The sequence below is a fragment of the Propithecus coquereli genome, unplaced genomic scaffold (assembly GCF_000956105.1).
Source record: "Propithecus coquereli isolate 6110/MARCELLA unplaced genomic scaffold, Pcoq_1.0 Scaffold2, whole genome shotgun sequence".
Classification (NCBI taxonomy): domain Eukaryota; kingdom Metazoa; phylum Chordata; class Mammalia; order Primates; family Indriidae; genus Propithecus; species Propithecus coquereli.
The window spans coordinates 11720461-11742653 of NW_012144966.1; the positions used below are offsets into that span (position 1 = coordinate 11720461).

The following is a 22193-nucleotide window of genomic DNA, read 5'->3' on the forward strand; positions in this document are numbered from 1 at the left end:
TTTTAATAGTCCAGACAGCCTCCAACCAAAGCTTTGGGGCTGGAACTGTCCTGCAGAGCCTTGGAGGCAGGACTGCCACACAGTGGGTCCAAAAGGTGAGGCATCGAATCAAAGAGGATTATCTTTGAGCCCTGAGATCTAATGGATCTAACAGAATTTGCCTTGCTAGGTTTTGGACTTGCTTGGGACCCATCACTCTTTTCTTCTTTCTAACTTCTCCCTTTTGGAATGGGAGTGTCATTTCTCTGTTTCTCTCTCTCCTCACCATATGAGGACACAGTGAGAAGGTGGTCATCTACGAGCCAGGAAGAGAGCCCTCACCAGAAACCAAACTGGCCAGCATCTTCAACTTGGACTTCTCAGCCCCCCGAACTGAGAAATAAATTTCTGTAGTTTAAGCCCCCTAATCTGTGGTGTTTTTTTTATAGTAGCCCTAACTGACAAGACACTCCCATTAATCACCTTCCTGCTACCCTATCTAGGGAGGCAACACTCACCCTCTACCATACTTCCTATCATCTTTCCTTAATTTATCCTTCTTTTGGGCACATATTATCATCTAATTTATGATGTATTCATCCTGCTTATTTTCTGTCTTCACTTGTTAAAATATAAGCTCCATAAGAAGAGGTAGGTTGGTTTGTTTGTTTTTCCCGTTTTATTCTTTGTTCTATCTCTAACATCTAGAATAGTTCCTTATCTTCTTGTCCTCAAAGCAGTAACTTCCAAAATATTGAAAAACGTTGAACTCAGCCTAGGAACTCAGAAAAGATCAAAAAAACACAACGGCATATAATGAAGAACCCAAACAAATTGAAAATTAAAATGTACACATTAATTAAAATTAGAACACAAAGAATGTTAACTTAGTGAAAGAGGATTGTGTAAATGTAGTCTTGTAGCGAAAAGTATCCTAATCAGCAGTCCATATATTAAGGCACAGCATCTCACAGCCCTCAGTTGACATTTTGTAAGAACAAATTACTACAAATAATGGATACTTCCAGGAATTTTTGACATGTAATACTCTGTGGTCATTCCAAGAAAGCTATATGTATTATTTGCTTTGTAGGAGAGTAAATATTCTGAAATAATGGACACAAATCCATTTAAACATAATAGTTATCATATTTCAATTTATTTCCAAGTCAATTGGTTGTTACATGCTGAGTTAGTACAAAGAATTGTAAAAAAGATAATTAAATGCATTGAAAAATATAAAAAATAAGTGCAGTGTATTAGACTACATGATTTTTAACTAAAAATCTTTGGATTGTGAAAGTGCCACTTAACTCCCTATTTGAAATCTGGCAACAAACTCACTGCCAAATAGCATATTCTCTATTGAATTAGATTATCATCCCACAGAATACAGAATGTGCATTTCTAAGGCATATGTATTTAATATGTTCAGCAACATACCAATATATTTTGGTAACCACTAAATGTCAAACATTATCCATACAGGGTATTAACACATTAATGTTTTCATTTAAAAAGAAAGATCTCTTTCCTCATTACATTACACATTTATAGAATAGAGATCTGTCAAATAAATTACTGCAAAGTAGTTCAAGCTAAACCTTATAACACTTGAATCATATAATCGGGGGCAAATAACCTTTAAAATGAAAGACAAATGGTGAAATTTAAGGGCATTTAATTTGCATAAATGTAATGTTAACAGTCTTTTCCTGGTTACATATTTTATGCTTAATTTCTATATGCCATTCTAATAGGTCCTTAACACTCTTATAGGTCAGTTTTAATTTTTTCTAATTTTATTTTACCATAATAAGTATTATGGAAGTAGTTTATCATATGTAAAAATAAGGTGATCTGACAAAAATAATTCAGTGTGACTCTAGAAACATTCTTGCATAAGGACCATATTGTAGTTTTGTGTTGTTGATGCCTGCTTTGAAATAAACATTTATGTTTTAGAATCTCGTATGTCTAAACTCATGTTCCACTCTTGGACTCTAAGAACTCAATTCCAGTGACTTCCTCGGGGTCAACAGTCATTGTGGCCTTGTGTGCTGAAGAAGCCTTAGCACAAAGGGCTTTACGAGGTGCATGGTTTGGTCTTCCTTTATTCTGAATATAGCATTAACATTTGACATCCAAGTTATTGGCTTTAAAGTTTTATCCATTAAACTTCTATAAACATTGAAATGTACTCAAATGGCACTGCTCAGACAATACTGTGTCAGCTTTAACAATAACATAGAACAAATTATCCATTGATTAACTATAATGATTTTAATGTCATCCATGGTCCATAATGTCTAACAAGTTAGAAAATGCTTGTAGTACATGAATTCAATTACAATTCAAAGTTGCAAAGCAAAATATCAATTTATATATAGAAAAATAAATTTTATTTTTTTGACTTTCCTTGACTCATGTTTATTTTCCAATGGATTAGAGACGGTAAATATTACCGCCATCCACCACTGGAATAATTTGATTGGACTAAGCAGAGTAAAATTCCTTTCTCTAAGGAAATTTTACCTTCAATCATCACGTCCACCTTTCCCTGGATTATTATCTGATGGGAATGTGAGTTAGCCTGACTCATTTCAATCCAAATTAGTGATGAAAAGATTGAGGCTACCTTTGGGACAAAGACTATTCTTTGCAGTTCATCTAAATTAAAATTGAAATGGCTGGATAAGTGACAAGAATTTGAAACATTCATTATTCCCCTTTGATTTTATTTCCTACTTAGGACTTAATGTTAAAATGAAGGACCATATGAATGTTTACCACACAATTGCTAGGGACCTTTATAATCTATCATTTGTCAGGCTATTTATTTATTTATTATTTATTCTTATAGATGCTATTGAAAGCTCCTAAATGACTGGTCTTTTCATTTGATTTTCAACCTGTTTCTCAAACTCACTTTAAACTACCTGGCTTTTTCTCACACTGGTAATTTCCAGAGCAGTTAAAACACCATTAAGGGTTAAGCATAATTACATGTCTCTGCCTATCTTTGAAAGTGAAATTTCTTCTTAGGCACAACTATTTGCCAGATAAAAATGTGAAACTCTCTGCACTTGCATATGATTGAAAATATCTGTACATGCATGAAAACAATACCATACAGTTCACCCTGGCCTGTTGTGTTTATTTGTCAATTATCCTGTTAGTTTTGGTGGGTTTGCAGATAATCACATCCAAGGTCTCCTCTAACAAAAGAAAAAGAAAAAGGAAAACATACTATGGAGATCTATCTATCTATATATAGGGATATAGACACAAAAACATAGTATATTATATTGACTGTCTCTCTGAAATAGGAAAGTCCAAAACTACTTGCAGTTAATCTTATACCGGAATAGCACAAAGCTATTCTACTGGTAGTATTTTCTCATTTAAAAATCATAGTTGTGAAAAGATATAAAATGTGCAATTTCCATATTTTCTGGCTCCAATAAAACTTAAGCAGAACTAGAGCCTCTTATTGGGTGGGAATGTGGAAATTAGAGCTATTAGGTCTGAAGAACCTAAGCACTTCTAATATTCACAGCAAAATAAACATGTCAAAAACTTAGCTTTATTGGGATACCAATTTCTTCTAACTATGAAAAACATTCCTAAATACTGTAGTAATGAATAAACGTAAGAAAAGGTATGGAGATCAATAATTTCTAGTTTGTCATTTGTTTTTGTTTATTTTCTGTGACTTTCACATCTTATTGTATAAAGTAATATTTAGCCTTATAGATATATAAATGGCTTTTGGTGGGAGGAGATATGAGAAAATGGCACATTGGCTAAGTTGTTTTTATGTATTAGTTACAGATGATCCTGAATTTTTACAAATGGCTTATAAATGTTCCAATTCTCTTATGACAAAAGTATTTCTTAATTTTACAAATCAATTGGCAGCAAAATAGAAATAAAACAAAATACTGTGGTAAAAGGAAATAAAATCATGTTTACCCTTTAGTACACTGAAACCAAATACATACCAATTTTTATAGAAAATAAGCAAATCAATTTGCTTATTAACAAAGATTGGAAAAAATTGCTGGCAATTCTTGACCAGCAGCTATGCAGTTACTAAGTCATATCATACTTGTTGTCATAGAGGTCATCTGTAGGCTCTAAACAGCAAAACAACTCGTGCAAAATGCCGGCAGATGGCCTCTTCGGGGCAGTTGCTAAAGGTAAGAGCTGCACTGCAACAAAAGGGTCTCAGACTTCACTGTGGTCACTCAGTTTGCTCAAATTCTGAAATAGAAGAAGAAGAAATAAGCATATGCTACTTACTCAACTCTTAAATTGGTACAATAGTAAAAGAACAGTAGTAACTGAAGCAAGCTGCCTAGCCAAGCTAAGAAAATGAATATTCTATGGGGCATCAGAGTATAGCAGTTTAAAGTTCCAGGTCCAAGGTCAGATTGCTGACTTTGAAACCAGCTCTACCACTTACAAATGGTGTAATTTCTCTGGGTCAGTTTCCTCATTTCTAAAATTGGATTGAATTATAGTATCTATCTCATTAGGTTATGGCAAATTTAGTTAATTAATATAGGTAAAGCCTTTAAAATATTCCTGGAACATAGTGAGCACTCAATAAATGTTAGGTATATAATAATAATAATATTATTATTATTATTATTTGGTAAATATATACTATTCCAATTGAATATAATAAGGATGACTCTGGGAGGCACCAAATGTTCTAGAGATGAGGAAAGGCAAAACGATTCAAAAGTCACAGAAAAATTGCAGGAGATCAAGGATCTAGGAACAGTTATAAAACTAAACCATAAAGCCCAGTATTTGTAAGGTAACTTTGACACTTCAGATCATGGGGGCACTAGACTCTGCAAATAATGTTTCCAAAGATGGCAATATAAGCTTGGAAGCCAGGGTATCAGAGCAGAAGAAAAAAACAAAAACAAACAAACAAAAAAAACACCCTAAAAGGCTATATTTAGAATGTTTGTATTTGAGAGAGGTGGATTCAAATTTCCAGGACAGTAGCTCCTAGAAACAGCATTTATTTTATAAGCAAGCAGTTTGCAATTGACAGGTGATTACCAAATCCTCTGAACAGTGACATTGTTTCAAGATCCAAAAAGCAACAGTTCACAACTGGCCTAAAAAAGGAATGGAAACATTCCTTTAGTAGCAGAGGACTCTGAGGTGGTGGTGTTAGGGATTTTAGTAGATTTTAGATGACAATGGGGCAATAAGCTAATATAAAAAATGCAAGGCCCTTTATTCTACATTCTAATTTTTCTCATAACTCCTGCATGCAACTTGCTCAACTCACCTTATTTGAATGGATGTTACTTATTGCAGCAGATATAGATTCAAAAAAAATTGGTTTATCTGAGTCTAGGTTTCCATAATATTGCATTGCTTTTATCAAGGAAGCTACAAGAAAGCACAGGAAATATAAGGATACATGGAGCATAGGTTTCACGAACACATGGAACAACAGAAGGATCACGGTCAATGTTAGCCAAGAATACTCTCCTACCTGTGCAATGGGCTAACAAGACATCCACACTCCTGTCCTTACAGTCCATGTAAACCTGGAAGAATTAGAACAGTACACCCACAATTAATTGGCGACAGCTGGCAATAAGGAATAAGACAGGCTTCAGAAGAAACTACTTTCTAGTTTAAAAAAAAAAAAAATGTCAATGTTTATGACATCAAACCACCAGAGGGAGGCATTGTTACACAGTGAGGCATAACCGGGCAGGCTTCTGAAGGATTACGATTAATACAGCAGGGCATCTAACCTTTACCGCAACTAAATTTGGCTGCTTATATTTTCCACTTCATTTAATAAAATAAAAATAAAAACATTACTTCTCCTTCCCTATAAGAATGATATAAAATTATTCTCAGCCTCTTTTATTGGAAGTCAAGGACCCATTTGTGAAAGTGATGAAAGCTGGTGACCTAGTGCTTACTTTAACGTTTTACAATAATGTGAGCACACTCATGTGCTCTATAAATCCCATCCATGGATGGTAAATTGAGAACCTCACTACAGTCCAAGCCAAGTCTGATTGCCCAGCCTCCATGTTTAAAGGTCCAGCAAGATGAGAGATCCTAAGTATAAGAATTTGTGTGGCATACTTTACAGTCTTGCCTCTTTTAAGTCCTAGAAATTCTCGAGTAGAAACAACTTACTAAAGGCTCAGATCTTAAATTCCCCTGGGCCAAATTCACAAGTCCATTACATTCAGTGGAAGTAAATCTGGATGTTTTAATGACAGTAGGATAGATTCGGTTATATAATAGCGATGTATCTTACACATAAAGTATAGAAAGCTGCATTTACAATACATTCTACGAGTGAGCATGATACATCCAAACCTTCCCTCACACTTCCTTCAGTAAGCAGTTCTCTCTATGTGAGAAGAATTGTCAAATAAAAGGAGATAAATTAATATCATTCCGAGCATAAACAAACAAATAGCACATGGCCTGTGTCTTTGCCGTTGAATAAATGGCTCCTGTTTTTGTAAGTTAAAATGATTAATTCAAGGTGACCTCTCAGTGTTTGACTGTTTCTTAAGCTCATTGAAGCACAAACACACAGCTACGGGTGGTTTGTTGATGCTGATAAATGTAATCTCCAGTTCATTGACCTCTCCAGTGTCCCAAGTAAAAGAATACAGAGAAGTCACCTGCTCCTTTTAACCTACAACTCCCAGGAGAAAGCTCCTTATGCCAAAGTGACCAGGAAAGCAATCCAGGGAGTGTTAGTAGAAAGCATGAAGACATGCATGGCTGAAGAGTCCCTGTGGCTCTTTCCTCTAAACCTTCTTCCAAGGTGGCCGGAACTAAGAAATAATATTAGTTGCAATATTGTGTGCACTTTAAGAAATGACTTTTTTTAAGTGAGAAAAAAAAATAAGAGAAGCTAGCATGATTGTATACTTGTTAATAGTAACTGCTAAACACTTTGTTAGGTGCTTTGCATGCAATACATCATTTCTGAGCCTCACAACAACTTGATGTAAGTGGATATTTCTACTTTCAGTTTACAGAAAAGCAAACAAATACTTGAGCCCAGATCATAGAACAAGCATACAGCTAGTATTTGGACCCAGGGTTTGTCTATCTTTAAAGCCTATGTTCTTAACACATATCATAATGTTATTATAATTATGATGAAATAAACCAGTAGTAATAAGGAGATGAAAAAGGGCAAACTGATACAAAACTGCTGGTTTTATAGAGAGATGAGAAACACCTGGTTAAGGGAAAAATATCACTGCCAATTTAAAAATAAATTCTATCAGTTGATTTATTTCATCACTTCACTGTATAGAATTTTAAAACCATTAGGATGAATGAGAAAAGTTTTACAAAAAATCCCTTTCTCGACATATTAGTACCCACAGTGTTTGGATTCCTCTGAATTGTCACCCTTAGATCCTAAGCTTAGTGGGACTAGGTAACCCATTTCCCCCTCTTTGCTAATTCTAAGTCCTGTTTTGCAGTATCTAGAGCGGGTAACTAATAATTTCAGAAATCAATTTAAAAGGCAACCAAACAAAAAAATATACATACTGGACTTTCTAGTGTTTCACAAATTATGACCTCAGACCACCTGGCTCAAAATCACCTACAGGTGTTTAAAATGAAGATCCTGGACCGGAACCAGGCCCCAGAAGACTGCATTTTCAATGAGTAGCCCAGATGACCCTTACACATGCAAGTTTAAGAGACTCTTCTAGACCTTACCAACACAGGCCCAACACAGAGTAAATAAAAATGCCAAACACAAGAAGGCTTCCTATGGAGAGGAACTACGTGTTCACAATTTAGGTTTAGTTGGAAGAAAATATGAAATATTCACGTTGAATCCTGTGCTCAATCATGCAAAGATTTTATAGTGAACAAGAAAATAAAAACATACTGCATGGGGAAAAGGGTGACTTGCCAAAAACAGCCGCTAGATTTTAGGCCTATGATGTTCAAAGTACAGTTGTGATAAATAATTTGTTTTCTAAATATATGCTAATTCTGCAACATCACTGCCTCATTTTTATAAAATGAATAAGCTGAGATCCAGCTCATGTGACAGAGCTGAGACTCTCCTCGGATTTTCACATATTAAGCAGCTCCCCTGCACACATCTTCACGGGAAAGCAATACTAAAGTTGACGTTTATACTACCTTGAGTTTGAAAGGTTGGACATTTCAAAGTAAATTTAAAGTATAAATGAACAGAGACACAAGCTATGCAACACCACAAGAAAACAGTCAAAATCCTTTTTTAAGGCTACTGATTGGACCTCTTTAAAAGTCAATGTCTAATTTCTACTTCTGGCCATGATAAGTCACTAATACAAGACTATCCCATCCTCCATAAAGAAATACACCAACTGGACAAAAATATACAACTGTCTTTAGACAATGAGCATCAGACAGCAATACGTTCCCTGAGAGAATTAGTATGAGGGAAACGGTGCAGTTAAAAAAAACCTACTGCTTAGAGACAAAAACAGGCCAGCCTTGAGATCGTTGCAGCTTTCTGCCACAAAGCAGTATCTGGGCCACGGCATGATGAGGGAGACCCGTGCAAAACCCAGCAGCTTCACTGAGCTGAGCAGACAGAGATGGAGCTCAGGGAGGGTTAGCTGGGCAAGATTTGTGGAAGAGAGTAGTAGAAAGGAGGGAGATGTGCAGAGAAAGAGTTCCAGAAATTTTCATAGGGTTTTGATTAAGTCTTTGGCTGAATCCCAAGCCACACTTTGGGGAGACTCCAGGAGGCCAGGGGAAGAAAACCTCCAGGGAGCAAGTACTGAAGATTAGGTGAGCTGAGTCATGTGCACAGAAGTTGGTTGAGGACTGAGGACATGGGGGACAGATGTTGCCCCCTCCCTCACCAATTTAGGATATTGAGGGAGAGAACAGAAGGAAATAAGAAAGAGGGTAGGGCTGGGAACAGTGGCTCATGCCTGTAATCCCAGCAATTTGGGAGGCCGAGGTGGGAGGATTGTTTGAGAAAAATAATTTGAGCCCAGCCTGGGCAACATAGCGTGACCCTGTCTCTACAAAAAAATAGAAAAATTATCCAGGTATGGTGGCATGCGCCTGTAGTTCCAGGTACTGGGGAGGCTGAGGTGGGAGGATTGCTTGAGCCCAGGAGTTTGAGGTTGTAGTGAACTATGAATTATAGCCTGGACCCTGTTTCTTAAAAAAAAAAAAAAATTAAAGGAGGAAAAAAATACAAGAAGTGTTTGAGTTTTCCTTGAATTGACAAAATTAGGTTTTCTTCCATCTGTGGAAATGAGGTTTGTGAGCTATATCAGTTTTAAAGAAACAAACAAAGTTTTATTGTTTGCACTCCTGGATCATGGAGACCCTGTGGAGATCATGAGGTAGAGGAGGAGGTACCATCACTCAAGAGAACAGAAAAAAGCCCCTGCAATGGGCATCGGGGATGGTATTGGACCAAACTGCATGTGGCCATGAGGTGAGAGAAAACGTCCTGCCATCACCAAGGCACTTGCTCATGCTAGAAGGGACTTTTCTCTTTTGGTTTTACAAGAAGCCTTGTAAGTTCCTCAGTGGGCACTATGCCGACTACATCTCAAGTCTATGTTCGGTTCTCTCTGATTACCCCACGTGAAGACCCCCCCCACGTGACCCCCCACCCCTACACACACACCTAGAAGCTTGATGGGGTGCCCTGAAAACAAATCTATAGTGGTGCAAGGCATAAAGTCCTGTGTCCTTTGTGGAGAATGGGATGAGATGAGTGTTGCAACAAGCAGGCTCAAGACTCTGAACAACAGGTGAAAACCCCTATTACTAGAGAGAAGGGAAGGAATCAGTCCAAACACCAGCTGCATAAATACCTCAACAAGCATGGAGACTCCGGAATAATCAAAAAAGGTCAATCCACTGCAATCCAGGATTAAAGAACACTTTTCATTAGGGCAGGACTGCGATGCTTCTTCTGCAGGAGAAACAGACTCGAGTTAGGGAAAATTCTTAGGGAATTTTGCTGCTGACTTTGAATGGTAGGAAGATAACAATGGCCTCATGTTCAACAACACTAATTATTTTTTTTTAATTTCAGAATTTTACAGGGGTACATACATTTTGGTTACATAATTTGCTTTCATACAGTTTGAGTCAAAGCTGTAAGTGTGCCCTTCAGCCAGTAAGTGTGCATTGTACCTGTTAGGTGTGAATTTACCCATCCCCTCCTCACCTACTTGATTTTCCTTGAATTTTGCTTCCATATGTGCACATAAATGTTGATCCATTAGTTTAATTTAGTTTTGAGTACATGTTGTGTTTGTTTTTCCATTCTTGTGATACTTCACTAAGAAGAATGGCCTCCAGTTCCATCCAGGTTGTTACAAAAGATACTAGATCACCATTTTTTATGGTTAAGTAGTACTCCATGGTATACATATACCACATTTTATTAATCCACTCATGTATTGATGGGCACTTGGGTTGATTCCACATCTTTGTGATTGTGAATTGTGCTGCTATAAACATTAGAGTGCAAGTGTTTTTTTATAAAATGACTTCTTTTCCTTTGGGTAAATCCCCAGTAGTGGGATTGCTGGATCAAATGGTAGGTCTACTTTTAGTTCTTTGAAGAATCTCCATACCACTTTCCATAGAGGTTGTACTAGTTTGCAGTCACACCAATAGTGTATAAGAGTTTCTTTCTCTCTGCATCCACGCCAGCATCTGTTGTTTTAGAACTTTTTGATAAAAGCCATTCTCACTGGAGTTAGGTGATAGCTCATTGTGGTTTTGATTTGCATTTCCCTAATGATTAAAGATGTTGAGCATTTTTTCATGTGTTTAATAACACCAATTTTGAACACTTTTAATTTTTATATTTTCAGTAAATTATTATTTCTGAACTCTGATTTTTCATTATTAGAACGTCATTTTAGGTGATTATCACATAACTCAGAAAGGAAGACAGAATAAGTTAATTACCAGTATTATTTCACAGATAAACTGAGGCTCAGCAAGTTTAAATTTCTTTTGAAAGGATATCTTTCAAGTTAGTGCTAAACATAGACTAGAATCAAGGCCTTTAGACATCTGAATATTGCTCTTTCCACAGTATCATACGGTTTCCATAATGGGTGTGCTCAGAAGTAGAGCCCTACTTGTGGTGCCTGCAGTGCATGTAATTTGGAGTCACACTCTAAAGAAAAAAATCCATTGCTGGGGCTTGTCCCACAGCCTAGGAAGGGATCTGTGTGAGAGCTCTTAAAATTAAGCTTCATTTGGTTCGTAGTAAATTTGCCTCTGAATATACCTAATGGAAAAAATGATCATTCTTAGGAGTTCGTGACCTGTTTTGATTCAGTTTCCTCATGTGATATATTTCTAAACAGTGATAGGCCACACTTGGGGTCCCCCTAAGGAGGGATGTGGCTCTGAGAGCAGATCACAGAGGATAAGATTGCTCCACTGTAGTAGTTAAAGTCTATCAAAGAAACTCCAATTCATTAATTATTATGAAATTCTCTGAAAAAATAAATCCTTAACTGGAATAGTTTTGCCATATAAAATGCTTGAAGTTTTCTCATAGAGTGGCTACTGACAAATGAGGATACAGTTTTTTCTCAGTTTGGAGGGAAGTATGAGGGAAAAAGTGCATTTAAAAGAAAAAACTGCTGCTTAGCTGCTTAGAGATAAAAACAGGCAAGGAGAAAATATAAAATAGACATGGAAAATTTATATATGACAGTAAACATTAGGAAAAGGAGAAATGCAACATAGTAATTTCCAATATATTTGAAAAGCGGGATTCAGATATGGGATTTATTTTCAAGTTTTATCTTTAGATATATTCATATTTATTAATTGAATAATAACTACAAGGTATGTACTACATTCAAGAATTTTTTTAAATGGATTGGGTGATAAATACGAGTGAGATCTTATTCCTTTCTTCAAGAAGGTTATAATATCCCTGAGTGCCAAGCATAGCATTAATATATAAATGACATACGATTAAAAATGATAAAATGAAAAAGATGGGAATTTACAAAAAGGAGTAGTCTCTTCAGAGTGATCAGAGAAGGCTTCATGCAAAAAGTAGCCTTGAAGGATGCATAAGATTCTAAAAACTAGCAACGATATAGAGTTATAAGCATTCCAACCACATGGACAGACTTAATTAAATATTAATGATAGCTTAAGATCTCAAACTCCTCCTGTACCTGTTCAACCAACATTTATTGGGGGCCAGCTATGTGCTAGGCACTCCAGTAGTGCCTTCTGTTTCCCTATTTATCCCAGGGGAAGGGGAGCTAAGCAGTCAGTGTAGATTCAGGTTTTGTTTCCATTGGCCTAAAATGGTAAATTAGAACCTCAAATAAAATTGAAAGTAACCACAACTCATCTCATCCACTGACCACTCAGTAGTAATCACTATCATTCACCATTTGCCTAATTAAACATAGGCTGTACCTCTACTATTGTAGGGCCTCTTATTTATATTCTCAGATATAATATACCCTTACTCATTATCAGAGATAGAAAAGGATTAAGAGCACAGGAAAACCAAAAACATTTATTCCAGACAAAAAATACCTATTCTAATCAACAGCGGAATGTTGATTGGATCATAAATACATTTTTATAAAATTTGGAAATATTTTATTAAATTTTCAGTGTATAAAAATATCTAACAATTAAATATTAGGCAAGCTTTCTTAGAAAATTTTTCCAAAATTTCATACAATATATATAGATGAAAATATATGTAATGGAGTTAGATATTTTCTTGCAAAGTTAGATACAAAATATTTTAGTAAGACTAGTCATGTTGACAATGTACATTGAAGTTCAATATTTGAAGGTTTCCTATTATTTCGAACATAATTGTTTTAGAAAATAAAATGTATATGGCTTCTTTAGAGGCAGTAATGTGTTCGAGCCAGATCATACCAGCTCTTGAAATTCAACTGTGTACATATCTTCTTCCCAACCCTATGTTTAATGAGAGCATATTGGTAGCTTGAAATCAGTTATGGTAGAAATATTTACACCACGGAAATTGGCAAATGCTACTAATCAGTATTTCTTCACAACCCTGCCCCATGCCCCTCCCATAAGAATTGCTTATTAAAGATTTACCAGCACATCACTGCTTAAAGGTGAGTACTCTTATTAAACATAAAGAAAATCATCATTAATTGTTAAAAATACAATGGCTCTGATTAAATGAATGATTTAAAGCACTGACATATTTGGGAATAAATCTTAAAATGACAATGAAGACACAATTTGATATCAAAATTAGTCCTTTTTTCATCCACTTATACAGCATTGTTCTTACCAAGTGACATATATTTTTTAAAATAACACATACGTCAAAATGGGATACAATCTAAAATTACTTGTCCAAAAATATTTGTAAAAAAACCTTAGCATTAATATTTAACCCAAAATATTAAAAATTAATGATTTCAGATCTTTAAATCTTATTCTTTATTTACTATAAAACATAATAGTAATAGTTATAAAAGAGGCTTGTTAAAAAGAAACTGTAGTCTGAAAGGAATATCAGCAATTTTTTTAAGAAAATAAGTCATTGCATTGCTTTTCCTAAAAGATACTGCATATATTACTACCTATAACTGTATGGCATGAGTTCTATCATCCCTTTCCATAGCCAGGGAAAACACGGCTAATCAATGATGGTACTTTTTACCACTAAAGTCGAACATGACCTTATAATGGCAGTCCCCAACCTTTTTGGCACTAGGGACTGGTTTCATGGAAGACAGTTTTTCCACGGATATGGGGGGCCTGGGAGGTGGAGCTCAGGTGGTGACGCACAGCCTGGTTCCTAACAGGCCACGGACAGGTACTGGGCTGCAGCCCGGAGGTTGGGGACCACAGCCTTATAATTTTTACCTACTTAATGCTTCAGAAAGCCACTGGTAATTGATCAGAAACGTATTTGTCATCCTGAGCTTAAAAATATTACAGTGAAAACCAATCTGTGCATAACGTTCTCAGAAAGATTGAAAAGTGTATTTAAATGACTAGAAAATGGTGATAAAAAGGTATAGAATGAAACCAGCCTGAGCAAGAGTGAGACCTCGTCTCTACTAAAAATAGAAAGAAATTAATTGGACAACTAAAAATATATAGAAAAAAATTAGCCGGGCATGGTGGCATATGCCTGTAGTCCCAGCTACTTGGGAGGCTGAGGCAGGAGGATTGCTTGAGCCCAGGAGTTTGAGGTTGCTGTGAGCTAGGATGATGCCACGGCACTCTAGCCCAGGCAACAGAGTGAGACTCTGTCTCAAAAAAAAAAAAAAAATGGTATAGAAAATTCCTTAAGAAACAAGGCTTTTTTTTCTTATTCTATCCTACCATATTTATTTTACTACTAAATTATTCTTGCCATTCTCTTTATTTTCTTGTATCTATTTCATAATTTAAGTGGTGATAGATTATTAACTATGAAAATATTTGGGTTTTATCAACAATGATACAAAACTTTCCCTTCCACTGTCTCAGTGTGTTCATACCATTGTTTGCTTTGTCTTTTCATTTTTCCAGCTGAGTTTCCTCTTTGCTATTCCTTTAATCAAAATATGTGTATACTTTCAGACCATCCAAAACAAAACAAAATAAAGTAAAGCAAAACAAAAGACTCATGCCATGCAGTTGTGGATAATAATTTAAGGAAGCTATTTAAAGAGAAGCAATGTATGATTTCTTTTCTAAATAATAAAAAAAAAAATCCCTAATGGTAAAGTTACCAATTCACTTAAATGAAAATTTAAATATAATGGACATTTCTGAAATCTTTCCGAAAATAAGCGACGTTTTCTTTTACACAGTATCTTTTCAGTTCTGCCATTGTACTAATTTTACAGCTATAATCTTGTGTTCTAAGCTTCTAAGTAAATCTTCCAGAGCAATAAAAATCACATCATCCTAGAAAAGAGTACAGCTAATATCCTGCCTTAAGCAAAATGAGGTAAGCTTGGAGCATGTGCAAAGGAGACAACTAATCTATACCCATGTGGGATGTGGTAAATGATGGGCTTTATCTACAAAAAACAACATTTCAGAAAGAAATTAACCATCAGGTATGGGTGGGCAATTAACTCCAGACTGTGGAAACCAGCTCTCTCCTGTGGAATATTCATTAACTCCTTTAATTAAAAAGTATTTGTAGTTGCATAATTTAGGAGTGCTTTTCATATACTTCAAAAGATTTTTGACAGCCTGTGAGTCATTCATAATTTTTTAAACAAAAGTATTCTGTTGATATCAACTATTGAGAAGCAGATTTACACCTCAAATTTCTCAAGAATATAAGGAGATGAGAAACATTTACAACAAATCACAACACTACCTTTGGAAAACATGTACACATATTATTGGGGATTTCATTCATTCATTCATTCATTCAAGCAGTCACTTAATATAGATATATTGAGTGCCTACTCTAAGCACTGTCCTAGCAAATGTCTAAGTGCAGTGGTGAACAAAAAAAAAGGATGAGTAATGGGTCTGCCTTGAATAGACCCACAATCAAGTAAGGAAACTAGTCAGTTGAACTAGTAATATGGTGTTATGAGGGCTGGAAAAGATGTGCAGAAACTGCTAAGGAGGCACAGGAGATGTGATGTAATAGAATAACGGCTCCTCAAAGATGTACACATCTTAATCCATAGCACCCATGAATGTGCTGCCTAATGTTGCAAAGGGATTTTGCAGATTTGATTAAATTAAGGATGTTGGGACGGGGAAGCTCTCCTAGATTTCCCAGGTGGGCTCAATGTAATCACAAGGAGACAGGAGGCTCAGGGTCAGAGAAGATGTAGAATGGAAGAGGTCAGAGAGAGATCTGAAGACGCCACACTACTGGCTTGAAAATGGAGGGAGGGGCCATGAACCAAGGAACACAAATGGCCTCTGGACATCAGAAAGTACAAGAAAATGGATTCTCCTCTAGAGCTTCCAGAAGGAATACAGCCCTGCCAAAACCTTGATTTTATGTCCAGACTCATTTTAGTATTCTATCATCCAAAACTGTAAAATAATAAATGTGTTTGTTTGAAGCCACAAGTTCGAGGAAACTTACTACAGCAGCAGTAGGAAATGAATACACGTGGGTTGCTGATGTGGGCGGCAGGAAGGCGGAGGTAAGGGCAGGAGCTTGTTTAGACTTTAAAGTCCATGATGGCAGAAATCATGTCTACTCACTTCATCCTTGAATATACAGCCCCTATTATTGTGCCCAGGATTTATTAGATGTTCAATAAGTACAAGAAAGATTTATGGAGTGAACAAGAACATGACTTAATGCAGGAATGAAAGGAAGACTCTGATGTGTGAGCTGAGACCTGGAGGATGATTAGCAGTTAACTAGGTGAGTAGATGGTGGAGGTGGACCTGGCAAATCATAATGCTAAGGGAGACCCCAACAGGATGTCTCTTGGTATTGGCATAAATTGACAGAGTGTTGTGGGGACCTAACCTACTAAACATGGTGATGGAAGATTTCTCCATAGGTTGAGCAATTTTTATTTTCATTAAGAGAAATCATGATTTCCATTGTATAATTTATGTAGCTTGTTTCATATATTTGGACTCTTCTATCATGTGCTCAAGTGCAAGTCTTCCTCTTCTGAAAAGATTGTTGGGGAAGGGAATATTTTTAATTCTCTTCCCTCTTGTGCACTCACTCAGTTTATGTCTCCTCCTTGCTTTGGTCACCTCCAGATCTATTCTGTATTCCCCAAAACCCACTGAATGTATCCTGAATGACCTCACATTAACTTAAATTTACCATCCTCCAAACTAAACTCATCTTTCCTTTTAGCCACCCCATGGGTTCCCTGTTACTCCCAGTTTGAGAGTTTCAAAGATTCAGAATCATTATTTGTATTGTTTTCTGCTTTTCCCCAACACCCAAACAATGCCAGCTTGTGTTCATTACACTGCTAACATCTCTTCTGAGTGCATCTTCTTCATTTTCATGATCTGGTGGTCAAAGAAGAGGAAGGTAAAGCCTTCACCTCCTCTTCTCTAGATTATAACCACCCTACCTTTCTTGCTTTTCTCCCTGCAGACCACATTTGGACCAATCCTCCTGTACCACAAAGATACAGATTTAAGTACCCCTATAGTTGAAGATGGTGAATCCCAGGCTGCACTTGACTCTGTATTTTCTTGTATTGATCCAGTTGACTTTCTTTCTACCTAAGAAGATTGAGAAGGAGCGTGTTCCCTCAATTTATTTTACTTCTTCTCTATTAACCCTCAAAGAAAGTATAAGATTAGGACAGGCAGAAAAGGGAGATGATTCTAGTCATGAGGATCCAAACAAAGGCTTAGACTCAGGCATGACAAACTTAGATGCTAGGGCCGTTAATTGATTTGTCTGGCTTGGAAGGAGGACTTGTATAATGTGTGGTGAAATAGAAAGCAATTTGAAAGGATAGGGAAGCATTTTAGGTGCCACACTAGGGAATGGGGACTTGATCCTCAGAAGGAAACCATTATAATCTATTAAGCACAAGAGAGATTTTTTCTAAAGTAAAGGAGACTCAAGATTAATCTGTCATTACATCACGGAATAAAATGAAGCTGGGATCGCAGTTAGATCTCAGCTGCGTGTCAACTCCAGCCATTTTTAGTAGCTGCTTGCAGTACCATAGTGAGAAGATTCTGAGGCTACTTTGGCTCACAGGGAAAAGTGCCTTGATCTAGTATTCTGCCTGGCATGAGCACACAAACTGGGTATTTTCTGTCTATAGAATAAAACGAAGAATGTCACATAGCAGAAAAAATACGAAAGTTATACTAATTCATTTTGAACATAATTACGGACAGAATCAGAGTCACAGAAGTGAAAATGTAAAAATAATGAAACTAAGAGTTGTAGGTTTTAGTAATTGAGATGTGAAATCAAGAAAAGTGCAGCCGACATAACCTTAGCATTTAAAGCATAGGGAGGTAGAGCAGGATGGTGTTACTGAACAAGAGAGCAAGAGATAAGAGGACCAAGGAGACTTTGGAGGATCAGAAGAGAGGAGAGGAGGAGGATGTAAGAAGAAATATTCTGATCAACTATGTCTGACTACTATTATAAAAAAGGGCCACTGGGTGCCAAAAAATTTCACCGAGACACAGTAAAGTTGACCATGCCCATCAGCTACTGTTCTGTGCAAAGTGCACTTGGTCTAGGGATACTTGGTATAGGTAAGAACTCCCTTAAAATTTTTTTTTCAGTTTAGTAGGACAGTAAGACACTCAAGAAGTTAAATAAGTACTATATTACATAAGTGTTCTTTGAGAGCACAAGGCAGGAGCAAGTAAATTTGCCACAGTAAGTTAGAAAAGACCAGAAAAGCTGACATCTTAGCTGCATCCATGGTGATGTGGGTTGATGCAGTTGATTCATATATTTCTATTCTATTCTATTATTAATGTCATATATTTAGAATATATTACATGCTATAATTCAATAGATATTTATAGTTTTGGAAGAACTATAAGGAATGCTACTATGAAGAATCTTGTATATGTTTCCAGATAACAACTATTAAGAGATTCTTCTTTTATTGTTTTTATAAGTGCAAAAATTAATATATACAATTAAGATTTTCCTTTATTTTTAAGTTTATATAAATGGAATTGAAATTTTACAGTATGCTTGTCTTTCTGTTTTTCCCCAACATTATTAGATTTATTCAATTTTCATTATTGTATAAGTATACCATATAATAAATAAATTAAAAGTCGATTTTATAAATATACCACAATTTATATGTACTTGCTACATTTGTTGGACATATGAGTTGTTTCCAGGTTTGGATAGTTACAAACAATGTTATTGTGAACATTCTTGGTTGTGTATCTTGTTGCACATAACTATCATTTCTTCAAGATGTATAACTAGGAGCAGAATTACTGGCCATAAGGTATGTGTATCTTCAACTTTATAAGATATTGCCAAACTGTTTTCCAAGGTGGTTGTATAAGTTACAATCTAAAAATCCAAAGTATGAAATGCTCCAATATCAAAAACTTTTGAATACCAACATGACACCACAAGTTACCCTGAACACATTATTTTTTATTGTATTAATGGTATGTCAGATTTACCATTACATGTGAATAAGTATAAGAAAATTATTGCTTATTAGTAGCATGTAAATTCAGAGTCAGGAATGATGGTGATGCCAAACAACCACAGATTGTCCACATAGGTGTCTGAGAGAGTAATACCTTTGCTTTCTTATGGTTTAATGCACAGAAACTTTTGTTTCATGCACAAAATTATTTAAAAATTTTGTATAAAGTTTTCAGACTATGTGTATAAGCTACATATAAAACATTAATGAATTCCATGTTTAGACTTGGGTCCCATTCCCGAGATACTTCATTATGTACATGTAAATATTCCAAAATCCAAAAAACTCTGAAATCCAAAACATTTTCGGTTGGTCCTGAACATTTTGGATAAAGAATACTCAACCTGTAACAGTTTACACTCCCACCAACATTGTTTGAGACTTCTTGTTGCCCTACATCCTCACCAATCCTTAGTGTTGTCATATTTTTAAATTTTTACCACTTTTATATATACCAAGTGTTATTTATCGTGGATTCAATTTGCATTTCTCCAATAATAACTGTGAATACTAAAAATGAAGTCAAGCATATTCTTATATGTTTATTGGTAACTTAGAAAATGTCCCTATTTTTGAAATGCCTGTTCATGTCTTTTGCCCATTTTTCTGTTGGGTTGTCTGCCTTTTTTTACTTATTGATTTATAGTAGAAAGCAGTCCTTTCTTCATTTTTATGTTACATCTATTTTCTTCCATGTTGGCTTATTTTTTCATGTTTTATATGGTGCCTTTTGGTAAACAAAAGTTTTTGACAATAATCTAGTGACGTTCAATGATCATTTTCTTTATGCTTAATGCTTTACATTTCTTGTTTTTTTTTTAATTTACTTACTCTGAGGTCTTTTAAAATATTCTCCTATATTCTATTCTAAATTTATATTTTTGTCTACTACGTTAAAATGTTTGAGCTATCTGGTACTGATGTTGGAATTTGGTGGGGAGTAGAGGGCTAATTTCATTCATCATGGATACATGGTTGTCTCAGCATCATTTATTAGCAAAACTGAACTTCCCCACTGCTCTGCAGTGCCACTTGTGTCATAAATCAAACAGCAATATATGTTTTCTCCTCTGGAATCTCTACTCTGTCATATTGATCTTTTTATTTCTGATCCAATACCACACTGCCTTGATTATTAAAGCTTTGTAATACATCTTGATGGCTAAGAGAACACACCATCCCCGTTGCTCATATATTTCAAGAGTACCTTGACTATTCTTAGCCATTTGAGTTTTTATAAAAAGTTTAAATAAGTTTGTAAAGTGTCATTAAAATATTCTATTGTAATTTTAATTAGGATTAAATTAAAATCTATAAATCAACTTAAGAACTGACAGTTTTTTGATATTGAATATTCTAATCAATGGGACATTATATTTCCCTCCATTTATTTATAGATATCATTTATTTAAGTGTTAAGGATGTCGACTTTAATCCATTACAGACATCCCTGTGATACAACACCCCTAAGTTTCTCCCCCACAAAATTTCACATTACAAAAGCAACTGACTCTCCTTTAAAAATGACACTTCTTTGGTAAATGGCATATAATTTAAAATTATTTCTTTGTGTTAGGAATATTCCAATTACATTCTTTTAGTTATTTTACATAATATTCTCATCTTTTATACATTCATAGGATCTGTAATTACATTTCTTTTTTTGTGTCTAATATTGTTACTTGTGCCTTATGTTTTTTTTTCTTAGTCAGTCTTGTCTGATGTTTAATAATTTAATTATTCTTTTCAAAGAGCCAATTTGGGCTTCACTGATCTTAACTGTGTGTTTGTTTTCTATCTTATAAATTTCTATCTCTATCTTTATTATTTCCTCCTTTCTACTTTCACTAGGTTCATTTTGTATTAGTTAGCTTCTTGAAGGCCTTCTTTCCTAATACTGTATATGCAGTTTAGTATGTAAATTTTCCCTAAGTACTGCTTTATCTGTAATGCATAAGATTTGATATACCACATTTTCTTATAATTTAATTAATTTCTCTTCTAATTCTCAGTATGATTTCTTCTTTGACCAATAGGAAATTCCAAAGAGTATTTCCTAGTCTCCAAATATATAGGGGCTTTTGAGTTACCTTTTTGTTGTAAATATCTTTCTGTTAAAAATTTCCAGCTTAATTGCAGGTTGGCCAGCAACCTGCATATATAATGTCCATTATTTGAAATGTGTCGAAACTTGCATTATGGCTCAGGGTATGGTCATCAGAGAGACAGCAAGAATCGGATGTCTCCTAGGTATCCGCCTGAGAGAAAACACAGCTGCCCAAGCCTAGCATTTAACTGGATACTCAGTCAAAGACGAGAATGCTAATCAGGGTCCTCAGAATAGTTTCTCCTTTTCCCAGACCTTTAGCAGGATGCTTCTGAATTATGCTCACATTCATTGCAAAAAAATATATAATTTTTAATCCCTCTCTTCGTTTTTTCTCTCTTACCAAATAGTGATGCTTATACTATACAATCGTCTATAAACCTGATAGGGATTAACCTTCTGGTTAAGGGTAATGATGCGAATCTCAGTACTTCTGCCCTTTTTTTCCTGCTGCCCCTCCCTCGCTTGCTTCCTTCTTTCCACTTATTCATTACTTGACCATCTATTAAGTTTTTGTCCCCAGTGATAAAGCCATAACAGAGACAAATGCCAATTATTGAGAAATAATGATAAATAAAATTAGAGAGTCAATAGGAAAAAAGAAGGAGTTAAGACTTGAGAAAGGAGGCAGTAATCATGTCATTAATATTTATAATTGACGTAACTTTATTTCAAAAAGTCACAAAGTTAAAAATGAACCCACTTTTTACTCTGAATTTTCAGCATTGACTTATTTTCTCAAACTTGTGACCTAATAACAGAAAAATGTATGATTCTATTTCATTCTTTCAACTTGTGTCATTTCCTTAGCTCCAGGCTAAAAATACTTCTTCTGAAGTGTATGTCTAAAGTAATAGATGCCATTACACTAGTAATACTTCTTTTAAAAAACGCTAATAAATTTGTAACTAAAATTATTCACAAAAGCT

The 22193-nt window shown here is 35.3% G+C and overlaps 1 protein-coding gene across 1 annotated transcript in view; it reads right to left on the bottom strand.

Annotated features, from left to right (window-relative positions):
- Nucleotides 1-4209: 4209 nt before the first annotated feature.
- SLC26A7 (solute carrier family 26 (anion exchanger), member 7) overlaps nucleotides 4210-22193 on the bottom strand; it is a 145034-nt gene continuing 127050 nt past the window's right edge. The window contains exons 15-18 of the mRNA XM_012643539.1: nucleotides 9858-9958; nucleotides 5507-5561; nucleotides 5297-5400; nucleotides 4210-4245 (exon numbers count right to left, since the gene is read on the bottom strand). Of these exons, the coding sequence (XP_012498993.1) occupies nucleotides 4210-4245; nucleotides 5297-5400; nucleotides 5507-5561; nucleotides 9858-9958 (296 nt within the window). The remainder of the gene's footprint in view (nucleotides 4246-5296; nucleotides 5401-5506; nucleotides 5562-9857; nucleotides 9959-22193) is intronic.